At 36.5% G+C, this 13,042-nt stretch overlaps 2 protein-coding genes across 6 annotated transcripts; one reads left to right on the forward strand and one right to left on the reverse strand.

Annotated features, from left to right (window-relative positions):
* The first annotated feature begins 1,643 nt into the window (after positions 1 to 1,643).
* Positions 1,644 to 2,126, forward strand: LOC140958414 (probable calcium-binding protein CML44). Its single transcript, XM_073415855.1, has one exon. It carries the CDS (start codon positions 1,644 to 1,646, stop codon positions 2,124 to 2,126), a length of 483 nt encoding a protein of 160 aa, XP_073271956.1.
* Positions 2,127 to 3,621: 1,495 nt separating this feature from the next.
* Positions 3,622 to 11,987, reverse strand: LOC140971615 (uncharacterized). Of its 5 annotated transcripts, XM_073433969.1 has the most exons (11): positions 10,288 to 11,987; positions 7,522 to 10,146; positions 7,243 to 7,408; positions 6,991 to 7,141; positions 6,790 to 6,916; positions 6,469 to 6,543; positions 5,712 to 5,805; positions 5,249 to 5,519; positions 5,118 to 5,160; positions 4,940 to 5,043; positions 3,623 to 4,248 (listed from the first exon to the last, which is right to left on the reverse strand). In XM_073433969.1, the coding sequence occupies exons 1-11, from the start codon at positions 11,909 to 11,911 to the stop codon at positions 3,946 to 3,948; spliced, it is 5,583 nt and encodes a 1,860-aa protein (XP_073290070.1). In that variant the 5' UTR covers positions 11,912 to 11,987; the 3' UTR covers positions 3,623 to 3,945. The 5 variants fall into 5 exon arrangements, with proteins under 5 accessions (XP_073290069.1, XP_073290070.1, XP_073290068.1 ...); XM_073433968.1 differs by having other exon boundaries at positions 3,622 to 4,248; positions 7,243 to 7,339; positions 7,522 to 11,987; XM_073433967.1 differs by having other exon boundaries at positions 6,823 to 6,916; positions 7,522 to 11,987.
* Between the last annotated feature and the right edge of the window lie 1,055 nt (positions 11,988 to 13,042).

Below are 13,042 nucleotides of genomic sequence, written 5' to 3' on the forward strand. Positions count from 1 at the left end.
GTTTGATCCAACAGCGATCCGTTAGACATGAATAGTGATATTTTGAGACATTATTGACATGTAACAATTAGCTAGAGGCATTTATTTACTCACTTTTTTCTCTCTTTGGTCGATTTTGGAACCTTAAGACGGAATGGGGATTTTAATGTTGTAGATCAGGTTGTAAGCAATTCTTCCATTCAATTTCATCAAAGAAAATAGAGGGATCGGTGATTAACTTCATTAAGTTCATCAAAAATATTATCCATTTGCATTTAAGTAGGTGAAATATGATATTTTAGCTTAGAACATAAAATTACACGGGCTGTCTCCGCCCTCGAAACTAAACCAAGGGAATAATATTTTTAAGCCTCTCCGAAGCCTAAAAGTTATTATGGTGACAGATTAAGGTTTCTGGCCCAAGTTTTTCAAATTAATTAATGAGAAAAATGATTTAACCAAATTAAATATTAGGTGATGTCGCTAATCAAATTAATCATTATATTGACAAAATGAACCAAATTAGATATTAGGTGATGCTATCTTTTCCGTCCAATAGTATCTCATGTATTTTATTTTCGATTTCGTCAAATATGTTGTTCACTTGAAAAAATTTCAATTTTAGCTTTGTGCGTGTTTTGGAATTTAATTCAGTAAATTATTAAAGTTTGATTTCATCCAATAACTTTGTTTTTTTTTTTTTGGATTTTCTCTTTTTTTACTAGAGTCACTAAACTCATCAGATATTGTTTATTTGGCACTGATGCTCATCTACGTGACTCACATGAATTAAGAGAATAAAACATGTGTTACACATATTGAAAACTACCTAAGCAAAAATCAAGGAAAACAAGTTTTTTCCACTCATTTTAAAATATTAGATGTCGTTTTTCTTTATTTTCTCCACAATTTTTATTAGATGGATTTTAATGTATATAACATGAGCTTTGTTTTTATTATATGAGTCACATTGAAGAATGTCTTCGGTGTCAAATAAGCAATATTATATGAGTTTAATGGTTTCCGACGAAAAAACGGACAAAAAAATTAACTCAGTGGATGGAAATAAAACTTTGATATGTTAGACTACTACAACTTACATGATAAAATTGCGATTTTCCCATCTATATTTTATCTTTTTTTTTTTCCAAAAAAAATTCTTTGAATAGAATCTAGTCATGCTTGTGACACATGAAAAGGATAACTTTTGGTTAGGTGCGAGGATTTGTATTTTCGAAATTGAAAGCCATCTTCAAAATTCAGTTTGGATTAATTAAAAAAAAATAAAATGAAACAATACATGCCAAATATTTATTCAATTTGTGAATTTTGCATCACTTCTTCCATGAAACTTCCTGCAACCTTCATCGTATGGAACCATCGTTCTCATATAATATAAACCCGTATGCGCAAGTACCTCAACTTAGAAAATATTACGTGCTGAATTATCTATACAATTTAATTTCATGGAAGTACAACTCAAATTATATTCTCAAATTTCTCCTTTATATATAGCATGCTCTACGCACCCTTTTGCATGGATAATCGATTCTAAGCAGTAAGCACAAAATTCAAATTCGAACTCCATTCATTTAATTATTTTTTTTGTTGATTTGGTAATATATATGCAAGGTTTATATGTATATATATTATATTCCAAAAAAATGTCTCCTCTGAATACAACTCACTTGCACCGAATCTTCAACAATCTCGATAAAAATGGAGATGGACTCGTGAGCTTGGATGAACTAATGTGGCTGCTGGAGAAAATCAATGTGCCTGCCAAACGAGACGAGCTCGAGCTTCTGGTGGGCGAAAAGAGCTTGGACTACATCGATTTCTTGTTCTTTTACCAAACTTTGATAAAGGGAAACATGTTCCAAGAAAAAAGTTTGCTCGAACATGAAGATGACGACGTCTCGGAGATGGATCTTCGGAAGGCTTTTCGGGTATTCGATTTAAACGGGGATGGATTCATTTCTTGTGAGGAACTTCAGATTGCTTTGTCAAGATTAGGATTATGGGATGAACGTTGTGGGCAAGATTGCAAGCGTATGATTGATGTGTACGATACGAATTCTGATGGATTTCTTGATTTCGAGGAGTTTAAGGATATGATGCTCCCGAAGGATGATCAGTCGTCCTAGATCATTAATGAAGCATCATTTCTTCAAATTTAAGATTTTGTGGCTTTTATTTTTGTAAAATATATTATATGTATGTATGTACGTACGTATGTATGTATGATGCTCCTGAAGCTTGTAAAATTTCTCGATGAACCCCTTGGCGGGGTGTGGGGGATTTCTAACTACTTTTTTTAAAGACGTCATGTGTGGGAAATAAATAAAATTAAGAAATTTTGCATCTTTCTTTGAAAAGTAATGAATTTATTAGAACGTAAAGTGACAAGGATACATAACATGGTGCAGCTCAGGATTAGTTTTCGTAGGTTTTGAATTGTTAATGGATAAAGACATGAGACCGACCTTTCTTGCGTAGTCAAATTTTCTTGGCATACGAAAGGATTTTAAAATTAATTTACATGCGAAAATTATACGATATCGTTGGTTTCCTGGAAACAGAACGAGACCCATAAAAATCTCTTTCCCCGAAATCGAATGGTCCCTTGGTTTTCAATTTCACATAATAATAAATAAAACGAGTCAACCATTTTCGGGAGAAGATATGCGGAGGTGAATTCGGTTTAAAATCTAGGAAATAATTTCAAATATAATATTTTAAAACAAAAACTCAACAATCTCATATGTTAATTTTATGAGACATATATTCTATTCAGGCCATCCATTAAAAAATATTATTTTTATACCAAAAATATTAATTTTTTATTATCAATATGAACATGGTTGACTCGTCTCATGAATAAAGATATGTGATATCGTCTCACAAAAGACCTACTCATACTTTAAAAGATGAGGATGATTTTTGAAATTTTCAAATAAATTATAATACATCGACTTTTTAATCTCTTGAGCAATTTCACGGTTTTCTTCTTCTATCTTTGTTATTGTTTTGGAAGCTTCAAAATATTCTATCTTGCTAATCTAGTCTTTTTACATTTTTTAATCCAACAAATTAAGGACGTGTGACATTTCAGGAACATACTCGGAAAGGAAAACAAAACTGAACGGTTAACAACTTTAGTAAATATCTTGTGAAACATATACAGATATTTATTTGTGAGACAATCAATACTATTCATGTTTATAATAAAAAAAATTATATAAAAAATAATACTTTTTAGTGACCAAATATAATATATGTGTCATAAAATTGACTCGTAACCATCTCGCATATGTTTTGTGTATAAAAGTTATTGCTTGCAAGTTCAAATTGCTTATCATTTCATTTTATACAATTCCTAATTGGTGACTCGAGATGTCACGATCCACGAGTACAAGCAAAACAACTTGAGCCTCCATATTTATCATGCTTCAACCATTTTGTCTGGTATTTTATCTTTCGTTAATATTCACTATGCATTTTTCGGCTGGGATTTATCTTTTTTTATAAAACAATGAAATACTGTTACTAACGAGCTAAGAATTTTATCTGAAGAGCGAAGTTGAACAATGAAATCAAATGTTTAATTGGAAAAATTAATTCATTTTCAGTATCATTTATAGCATATAAATAGGCATTTAAATTTAATTGGCCCAAAATTTCACGCTAAAATAAGCTTTTGTCCATTTGCTCCATGTTTTCTTACAGTTCATGTACATCGATAATCCTGTATCCCCTAAAACTAACCTATATACCTAACTTACGGCTATGAAAAGGAAAGAAAAGGAGAAGAAAACAAAAAAGAAAAAGAATATCTGCGGCAAGAGCATCACAAGCAAAACCAAGGGGAGAGTCACGGCCCAAATCTAGCACAGGTCTGTTCCTAACGAGGCTCGGTAGGCTCAATGAGCTTGATATGTTATATTAGTGCATCTAGCTGAGTTATCATAATACAGTCATCTCGGGGCCATCATTGCTGATGTCCAAGCTAATGTAATCTGGGTATTCCCCCTCTTCGCAAACTATGTCATCCTCAACTATCGCAGAAAGCTTCTCACCAGTAGCCATACTGCATTCAGCAACATCAATGAGCCCTCCATCAAAGTATCGACCTCTCACAATCTTTTGCTCGATTACAGGTTTCTTTTCTGTCTTCTTTTTAGGATGGTGAAGCTTGCACATTGATGATTGGGGGCAGATACCCGTTGATTCAAAAGCAGGACAGACATAGGTGTGTTTCTTCCGGCACTGCAAGTTTGAAGAAATCATCCATTCACAAGATTAAATATCAGTGCAGTAGTGTGCTTCGTGACGTGTGTTATTTGGTGGAATCTTGCAAATTATAAATAAACCAGGTAACAAATGTTGCAGCTTCACCGATTATGGGCAGTAGACCGCATCTCTTTGGTCACGAAATTGGGCACCTTACAGGATCAAGATTCAAGAGGCAACCTTTCTTTCAGGATCAACACACAACTCATCGTCAATGATCAACATATCCCATCGTTGAACAACAAAATTCACGATCAAAACCAAGAAGGGGATATGTTTAAAAAAGAAGATGCTAAGATATCATTGCTTACAAACAGAGCACATGAAACCAGACAGTAATAGATCGGAAAACCAATGTGAAAAGATTCTCCCGTGCACCAAAAATTATTTTCTCGGTGGTATGGAAAAGAAAATCACCTCACTTCAAAATATTCAACAAAGTTTCACCATAATAGTGTCTGTTTTTGCATATATTTTTTTTTCATTTTTTGGAAAACCAGAACAAAAACTGTAGCAGAAACCAGCCAACCAGTGACGTACACATGATCAAGATTCAGGAACTATGATGCAAGATTCATAACAGGGATGAGCAACATAACCCATTTCGGTGTTTTGCAACTGATCACAGGCTTAATTATAAATTTAAAAAACAGCACGAGCTATATACCTCATTCCCATATGCACAGAAACCCCTGAGAAATCTTTTACATATTGAGGATTGGGGATTCACATTGACATGTCTATAGGGACAATTTTCATTAGAGCATGATCCTGAAAAGGACACGAATGAGAGCTTTATCCCATTGAAAATCAATTTTGACACCCATAAATACACGAAGACTCACCTTTCAGAAAGTAAGAGCAATCTGGCATTCTCTCAGGAATAACCTGTGCGAATAGATGTTGTCATCATGTGTATACAAGAGGAAAACTACAGTTCCACATGCTGACCAGCTCAAGACAAATCATACAATACCTTGTGAGTTAATTTGCAATCACTGTCGGTACATGAACCGTTCAGAAATTTAGTGCAGACCACAATCTTAGAGGGATCATGGACATAAGGGCATTTTCCATCACTCTTGTTGCATTTTCCAAATCTAGTAAAAAACTGACAATATTTTCTCTTTCTAGCCAATCGCAATCTTGCAGTACGCAAACTCCATCGAACTTTCTCGCTCGCCAGTACACGAGTTCGTTTCTTTGGATCTCTAACCAGCTGGTTACCAGTACCAATTTGAACATATCTAAACATAGGTCAACACACTTGTTATTGTATAAACCATTTTCGCTTACACAGACACCAACTGTGGCTAAGATATCTTATTTTAGTTTTTAAAGCTACAACTTAATTGTTATGGTTCAACTTTTAAGTTTCAAGTGATTCTTCAGCAGATTATAAGTTTCATACACATGAATATTGCCTTTGGGGAACTTACTCATCATTTCCAATAAGTAACCTCTTGGGTAGATAAGATTTTTTTAAATTCTTCTCAGATTGGAGAACATCAGAAGGTGATGGTTCTTCCTCTTCTGCATAAAACACGGAGAAAGAGGTTAATGCTCAATTTCTGAAAATTAATGACATTAGATGTAGCCACTTAGGAAACATTGCTAGGGGTACATAAGGCACTACGATAAAGGACTAACTTGTTTCATGACTGAAACAGAATATATCAACCCTCATCAACCTAACAGATGGATTTAACAATACAGTATACAAACTGGCATGACTTTGTAAAAAAATTACAAGGCCGGCCAAATCTCAAAATAAGAGTAAACTATAGCAACATCCCTGTAAGATGTGCTAATTATTATCCCCCCTATTCTTTTAGCAATAAGCTATAATACATTCATCTGTGCACGCAACCCAAGCGAGCATGCTTTCCTCCATTGCGAGCTAATTTACACAGTCCCCGAGAGAAATTAACACAGGTGCCCAGTACCTGAGAATTGTGTCTATTGCAATCAATAATTTCTAAAACTCTCTTTGCAGTACATGTAACTTGACTCCATCAGTTTAAATGAACAGGTGAGCACCATGATGCCAATTTAACGACAAATTACCAAACAAAATGTAATTTGGAAACATATGAAAATTGGGTTTACTTGTACAATCTAACTAAGAATAAAACACCTTTATTCATTACGAGCAAAAACAACAGAACACAAAAGTGTTCTGTGTCAACAGAACACCTGTAATCCTGCGAAGACTCCTCCTAGATGGATCCATTTTGTATCGCTCAGAACCAACACGAAATATTCGTTCCCCTGTTCATGAAATTTTATACCAACTGTTATCCGCTCTGAGAAACCATCAATGCGAACCAATCCAATAAACACTCGAGTCTTAGATGTATTATATGAATTAGGATCAAAGGATGAATGAAATAGAGTCCAGAAAAAGGGAGATTATGCATATGGAAAGTCACAGTTAACTAAATTTCTTTATTTTACTCAAATTAAAATTAATTAAGTATACTAAATTTGCCACACCAGGAATGCAGAGTGGCGTACCTGGACACGGCTTTACACTAAGAACCGACTTACGAGAAACATGATTTCTGCTCTTTGAAAGAAAGGAAATAACTCCCTTTTCTTCTTTTTTCCTCTTCTCAGCTGCCACAACTGCTCGTGTAGCTTCCTGTAGATAAGGCATTAATGCTATCATCAAAATGAATGAAGACCTCAATCCAGGAGTACTTTTACTCGACAAACCTCATTAGCTTTCTTTGAGTTCCTCTCAATTGATTTTGACCATTTTAAACTACGGCCACAAACACTCAACACCTTGGATATCCTGAGAGAATATCCATGAGTTGATCTCGTGTAAATGGCACCTCTTTTACTTGATAGCAGCAATTTTTGGCTGCAGAACCAAGAGCAGAAACATTAGCATGTAAGCATTAGTTTTACCCACAGGGAAAATAGAAATATCGCAAAAAGAAGAAGAATTAGCTATCTGAGCACCTGATTGTGGGCAAAGAACTTCTCCTGTATGTAGCTCTTCTCCACGGAAACAAATATGGCCACACTTTGAAGGGTCCTGATGAATTGCTACTTTTGTCTGAAAATTGAGCACCATTTAGATTCAACACCAATGAAAATTTAGACAATTTGTAAGTCTTGGCAAAACCTGCGACAAGTAACCAAAAAAGTAATAAAAAATATTACGAAGAAACCACATAGAAGTCAACAGGGAAAATAAAAATTTCAGCACTTCATATACAATGGAAGGACAAAACAAACCTTTACTTGACTGTCGCTTGCCAGAACTTTTAGGTAAAATTGTTTGAGACCCAAGCCTGTGCAAGTTTAAAGTTTCCATTGAATCTCCTTTTCTCGCACGACTTCCTTTATATACTCTTATAAGCTGATTTTTACTATTCTTGTAGTAGCCATCAGATAATGATGCTAGAGACTTATCTAGGCCTGATGTAGATGGATCTTTAGGATCAGAAGTTGCAATCAATTGATTTGATCTTCGCTTGACATACGATATCTTCTTCCCCAGGTTCTCTTTGCCAAGGATACTCAGGCTGTCTGAATTATTACCTGAACCAGTTTGGCATTCAGGAATTTCAAAAGACTTAACAGTCTCTTTTAAAGCATATAAAGTTTTTGCAGGACCACCACTTCCTAGGGAATTTGTCACAGGCAAAGACTCTACCAAGTGGCAAGATGCACTTCTCAACGATCCTCCAGTATGATTTAGGGGCATTGTTTGAGAACTTTCAGAACTATTTACCTGCCCTATTCTCTGTGTACATGGAGTATCAGCCTTGACTTGGTTGTTTTTAAGATAATCCATACAAGGACTTGTTGGATTAACTGAGGAACTCAGAGTATGAGCTACAGTACATCCAGATGATGAAGGTTTTCTTACTAGGCTATTACCCTTACGAACATATGAACTCTGAGAAATCCTTGACGTCTTTGGCATGTGACTTTGAGGAAGAGGACAAGGCCTTAATGTTGGTCCAGTAGCATTGATAGAGGATTGATCGGTTCGATGCCATGTCCTTGATTTTGCAAAATGATTAGAAGGGAATTTCCTTGAAGTGTGAAAATTAAAAGCAGGATGACCAGAAAAAATGTTAGGGACAGCAGATGTCGGTTTGTTTCTACTTGACGGCACTTCATCGGTTTTCTGAGGTGGTAATGACGGTGGGACCTTAGTATTAGTTTGTAAGTGGCCAAAAGTTGCATTCTCGACAGAATTCCTAAGAGAAAAGTTTGTAAAATGCCCAGACACAGGCTTCATGTTAGATGTTTGAAATCCATCAAAAATCATTTCACTTTCTAAACGTAAGTCTTTATGAGGAAGTAAATCTTCAGGAGAACTGATGCAGGATGGCGTATCAAAGCCAGGTGCCACCAGTTCATCACCAGATTGAGTATGAGCACATGCTGACAAAGTGTTACGAATGAAATCCAGGTCATCCTTCAGATGAAGATTGTTATTAGCATAAGCCAGAGTGTCATCCATCTCTGGAATAGAAAAGTTTTCACTACCATCAGTGCTTGACACGTGCATGGCTGAAAGAGTTTCTTTGCTTTGATCAGCATTCAGTTCTGATGGTCTAAGACGCACCTGATCAAGTTTCAAGTCATCACTAGCAAGGCAATTTCCAATCGAATCATCAACCAAACAAGATGAAAAATCCAATTTTGCGCTGACAACTTTTCTCTTCTTTAAGTTCCCAGAAAATGAGCCATCTCCAGAAAATTCAACAGCATCCAGGTGGGAATCTGGAACTACAGAGGGCCCTTCTTTTAATCTGAATGTCACGTCAGAGTTGTCTTCAGCACCGGGAAAGTCTGCTTCTTTGACAGATGAAATATATGTTGCCAAAAAATTAGCAAGATCATCATCTACAGAGCTACTCTTATCAACGGGCTCGGTAGCATTTGAACCAGAGATACCCATTTGAGTACCTCTAGCTTTCTTCTTCCTTTTCCTCTTAATCTTGGACTCAGAATCCCATTCAATACAGCCACTTTTATTGCACAAATTGGCCCCATCTTTGTATGATTGGTTGTCTGTTTTTACTAAAGAAATATCAGCTTCAGTTACCAAACCTTTATGATCTGCTGAAAGAAAATTAGACCTGGTCACAGTGCCCAACCTCACGCTTGAACAATCTGCAACAGCAGCAGCCACTGAAACTTTTGCATCCTTTGAGTTTGATGAACAATAACCGTCAATTTCAGGTATAGCGACCGGTTCCAGGAAGAATTCTTTTGAATTTATATCCGCAGACCTCATATCATAAACAACATTTTCCACCTCCTTGCGCAATGAGTTTTCACACTCTGAAGCACAAGATTTGTGATGTTCAGAAAGATGTTTGTCTTCCTGAACCTTGGGGATATTACTTATATGATGTCTTGACAAGACAGTAATATCTTCAACTTGAACTGAAGTCGGACATTTGAAAGGTACTTCATCAAAAGCATTTTCAAACACTAATCCATTCTGAAGAGGCTGCTCATCAATACTAACCACCCTGACAGCACCCAAACTAGTCAATAGATCCTTAGAATCAAGCAAGTTCTTCTCCAGACCCGATATAGAACCCCATTTTCGTACATGCAACTCAACACTATCAGCATGCCACTTGAATCCAAAACCATCACCATGACAAAACTTTTCATTAGCTAAGCATAATTCACCTGCATGAACCGTGACCTCATCAGTTCCCATTTGGCTTGCACAATAAGCATCCTTGGCAGAGCACTCAGTACTTGCATCAACAGACAAGGACAGAGAAGCAGACAAATTGTTTAAACTGGTGTCTTTCATCTTTCGATCAGAAAAGGAGGGTCTATTAGTGTCACTGCCAATGTCTACTTTCTCTGAAGCTATACTTCCTAAAGAAGGTAACAAATCTGCTTCAGGTAACACATTAACAAACACACAAGACAATGAAGACATATCCACTCTTGAAAGAGTAGAATTTGTGTTTAGCTTTGATGCATCATATGTACTAATAGTGGAAGTTTCAAAATTACCAATTTCACCACCGTCCACAGACAACTGCAACCTGGTCCCATGCAAAATCTTATTTCTGCTTCTTCTCTTTTTCTTTGATCTGCATCCAAGTCTACAGCCAGATCTAAAATTATCTAAACCATGTGAATGCATGTCTTTCGAAGCATTGTTCTCCACAAAATTATGACATGAGCTATTAACCTTACACGCAGTCACCTTTTCATTTCCAGAAACATTGAACTTCTCAAGCAACTCTATTTGAGGACAAAGCACACCAGATTGGAATCCTGGCATGTGTTCCGTTACAATCTCGGTGGAGTGAGCCTTGTACGCAGTCACATTTCCATTTACAGAAACATTGAAGTTTTCGAGCAGCTCTATTTGAGGACAAAGCACGCCAGATTGGAAGCCTAGCATTTGTTCCATTACAACCTCGCTGGAGTTGGCTGATCCTGTATCAACCATATTGTTAATTTTTCTAATCTTCTGATTCCTGGACGACAAACATATCTCCTCCTTAGAAACTGGACTGGATGCCGCTAAATTAGCCTTTGCCACAATAGAATTTGACTTAAATGAGATCGAAAGGTCCACTGGACTCTGCTCTGTCTCTTGGTTATCCTTTGCTAATGTTTCCAAGCACTCAAAGTTCTCTTTGTCTCTCCCTCTCAAACAACTGCTACTCAAATTTTTCAAAATTCTCTTACCTCTAGTGCGCCTTCTGTGCCTTTTTCCTAATTGAATCCTGTGCAAAGCACTCTTTTTTTGCACTCTATTCATCTTCCTAGGCCTATGAAACTCTTTCTTACTACCCTCCCTCCCCAACCTACCACTAAATCTATGCAAACCCAAATTACTCTCCAAAAATTTTTGCTGTCTACTTTCTAGCTGTAAAGAAATCCCATCATTAATACCACGATCCAACCTAATCCTATTGTCACCCCTGTCAAAGGACAACTCACGACCTCCACTGATAACACATTCCCATCTCCTAGAATCAATGTTCCTGCCCAAGCACAGCTCATGACCCCTATTGATATTACAGTCCCATCTCCTAATATCATCTTCTCTCTCAAAGTACAACTCACAACTCCCATTGTCCCACCTCCTAGCATCAGCGTTCGTGTCCTTCCACATGTCACGAGCATCTGTTACAGAAACCCTACAACTACTGTATCTACGTTGCTCCATCTCAGAAATCCTAGAATTACCTTCTGTCGCACCATAGGGCAATTCTCGGTCCCAAGTTCGGGGAAAATCATAGGCATGACTATTATTACAACCCCGAAGAAAAATATCATCTTCTATGATTAAGTCTCGCAGCGAATAATCATGTATGATTCGAAAAGGTGAGTTGTCTTGATGCGGAGGGTGGTAGCGATCAAGATAAGGTTTTCTCAGCGGATCCAATTCCTGCAAATAGGATCTTTCCAGAATAGGGAGATATGGAGGAGAGGAAAAGTGTGAGGGGAACGGGAGCTGCCCATCGTGACGCGGTGGAAGCAGCGGCGGGAGAAGAATACGCGGTGGCGATGGGGGCAGCGGCGGTGGTGCAAGCGGCGTAAGATGGTGATGAACAAAACGAGGGTGGTGGGGAACATTACTGTACCTGGGATGCCGACGGCAGCGCGGCGGTAGATCCATTTGCAGAGTTACGTGTCTACGTGTTATTCTGTGTTTCCGGATGTGTGGAATTTTCCATTTTGGCCGGCGATATAGTTTGCGTGTGAAACCGAATGAGTGAGTATGGAAGCTATAGTGGTTTTTGAGTGGCCCAACAAACTGTGCAGCGCTACAGCCCACGTTGTATAGGGCCTTTGTAAGATTTAGAAACCTATTGGGCTTCTCTAAATAAAGCACTAAAAAGTTCTTTTTAAAAAACAATAAAATAAATTTATAGATCCAAAATTAATATTTCGATTATTTTTCCTACTAATCTTGTTTTTTATAATTAAAAAAAAAAAAAAAAACAGATCATACGGAAAGAGTCTTGATGATCCATTGCGTTTTCTTTTTATTAATTTCAAATTTAAAAAGATAACAAGATGAATTGTGCATCAATTAACCAAATTTCAAATTTTACAAGGATCCAAATACTATATTTTGTTAAAACACCCGAACGATCTCGAAAATAAACATGCAACAAGGGTTAATAAAAACTTGTGAAATAAAAGGATATTTCAATGTTGAAATAAATGGGATATAATAATCCATCGAACAACTTGAAATACTCTAATTTTTCCGGAAAAACGTTCTTTGATGTACTATAGAAATCCTTCTCTACGAGTCTTATAAGCTCATAAATTTTCTAACACGAAAATTCATGTGAGATTATTTAACGGATTAATTTTGTGAGCTGAATCTTCGACCCGACTATATCCGACCCAAATCATGAAAAATATTATTTTTATGTCAAAACTATTATTATTCATGATAATTATGGGTCGGATCAACTCGTCTCACGATTACATATACATTAAATCATCAGACAAGACACTTACTAATTTCCTAAACTTATAATATGAGTCAAGTCCTTGTATTATTATGCACATATATTATTAGCCTTTTCTGAGTTGTGGCATAAATTTGGAAGTTTCCCATTTGCGATGCTTCTTCCCAAGCTATACAAAATTCGCTCCTTGCTGAAAAATTATGCCGGCCGGATGAACCATCAGGTTTTTCACCTGATTTTTGCACTGTTTTTTTTACCTGAAATCTGCCCAGCGATTAATTTACTTGTTTGTCAGATCATACCCTCAAATCAAATTAGAACAA

The sequence above is a fragment of the Primulina huaijiensis genome, chromosome 2, assembly GCF_012295235.1.
Source record: "Primulina huaijiensis isolate GDHJ02 chromosome 2, ASM1229523v2, whole genome shotgun sequence".
In the NCBI taxonomy this organism is placed as follows: domain Eukaryota; kingdom Viridiplantae; phylum Streptophyta; class Magnoliopsida; order Lamiales; family Gesneriaceae; genus Primulina; species Primulina huaijiensis.

What these genes read in the sequence shown, in the direction of transcription:
- LOC140958414 (XM_073415855.1), top strand. Translation starts at nt 1,644, where the DNA reads ATGTCTCCTCTGAATACAACTCACTTGCACCGAATCTTCAACAATCTC.
- LOC140971615 (XM_073433966.1), bottom strand. Translation starts at nt 11,911, where the DNA reads ATGGATCTACCGCCGCGCTGCCGTCGGCATCCCAGGTACAGTAATGTT. An exon ending in AGTTCTTTGCCCACAATCAG is followed by an intron (nt 7,142 to 7,242) that starts GTGCTCAGATAG and finishes TTGGTTCTGCAG; the next exon opens with CCAAAAATTGCTGCTATCAA. An exon ending in TAGTGTAAAGCCGTGTCCAG is followed by an intron (nt 6,544 to 6,789) that starts GTACGCCACTCT and finishes TTTCATGAACAG; the next exon opens with GGGAACGAATATTTCGTGTT.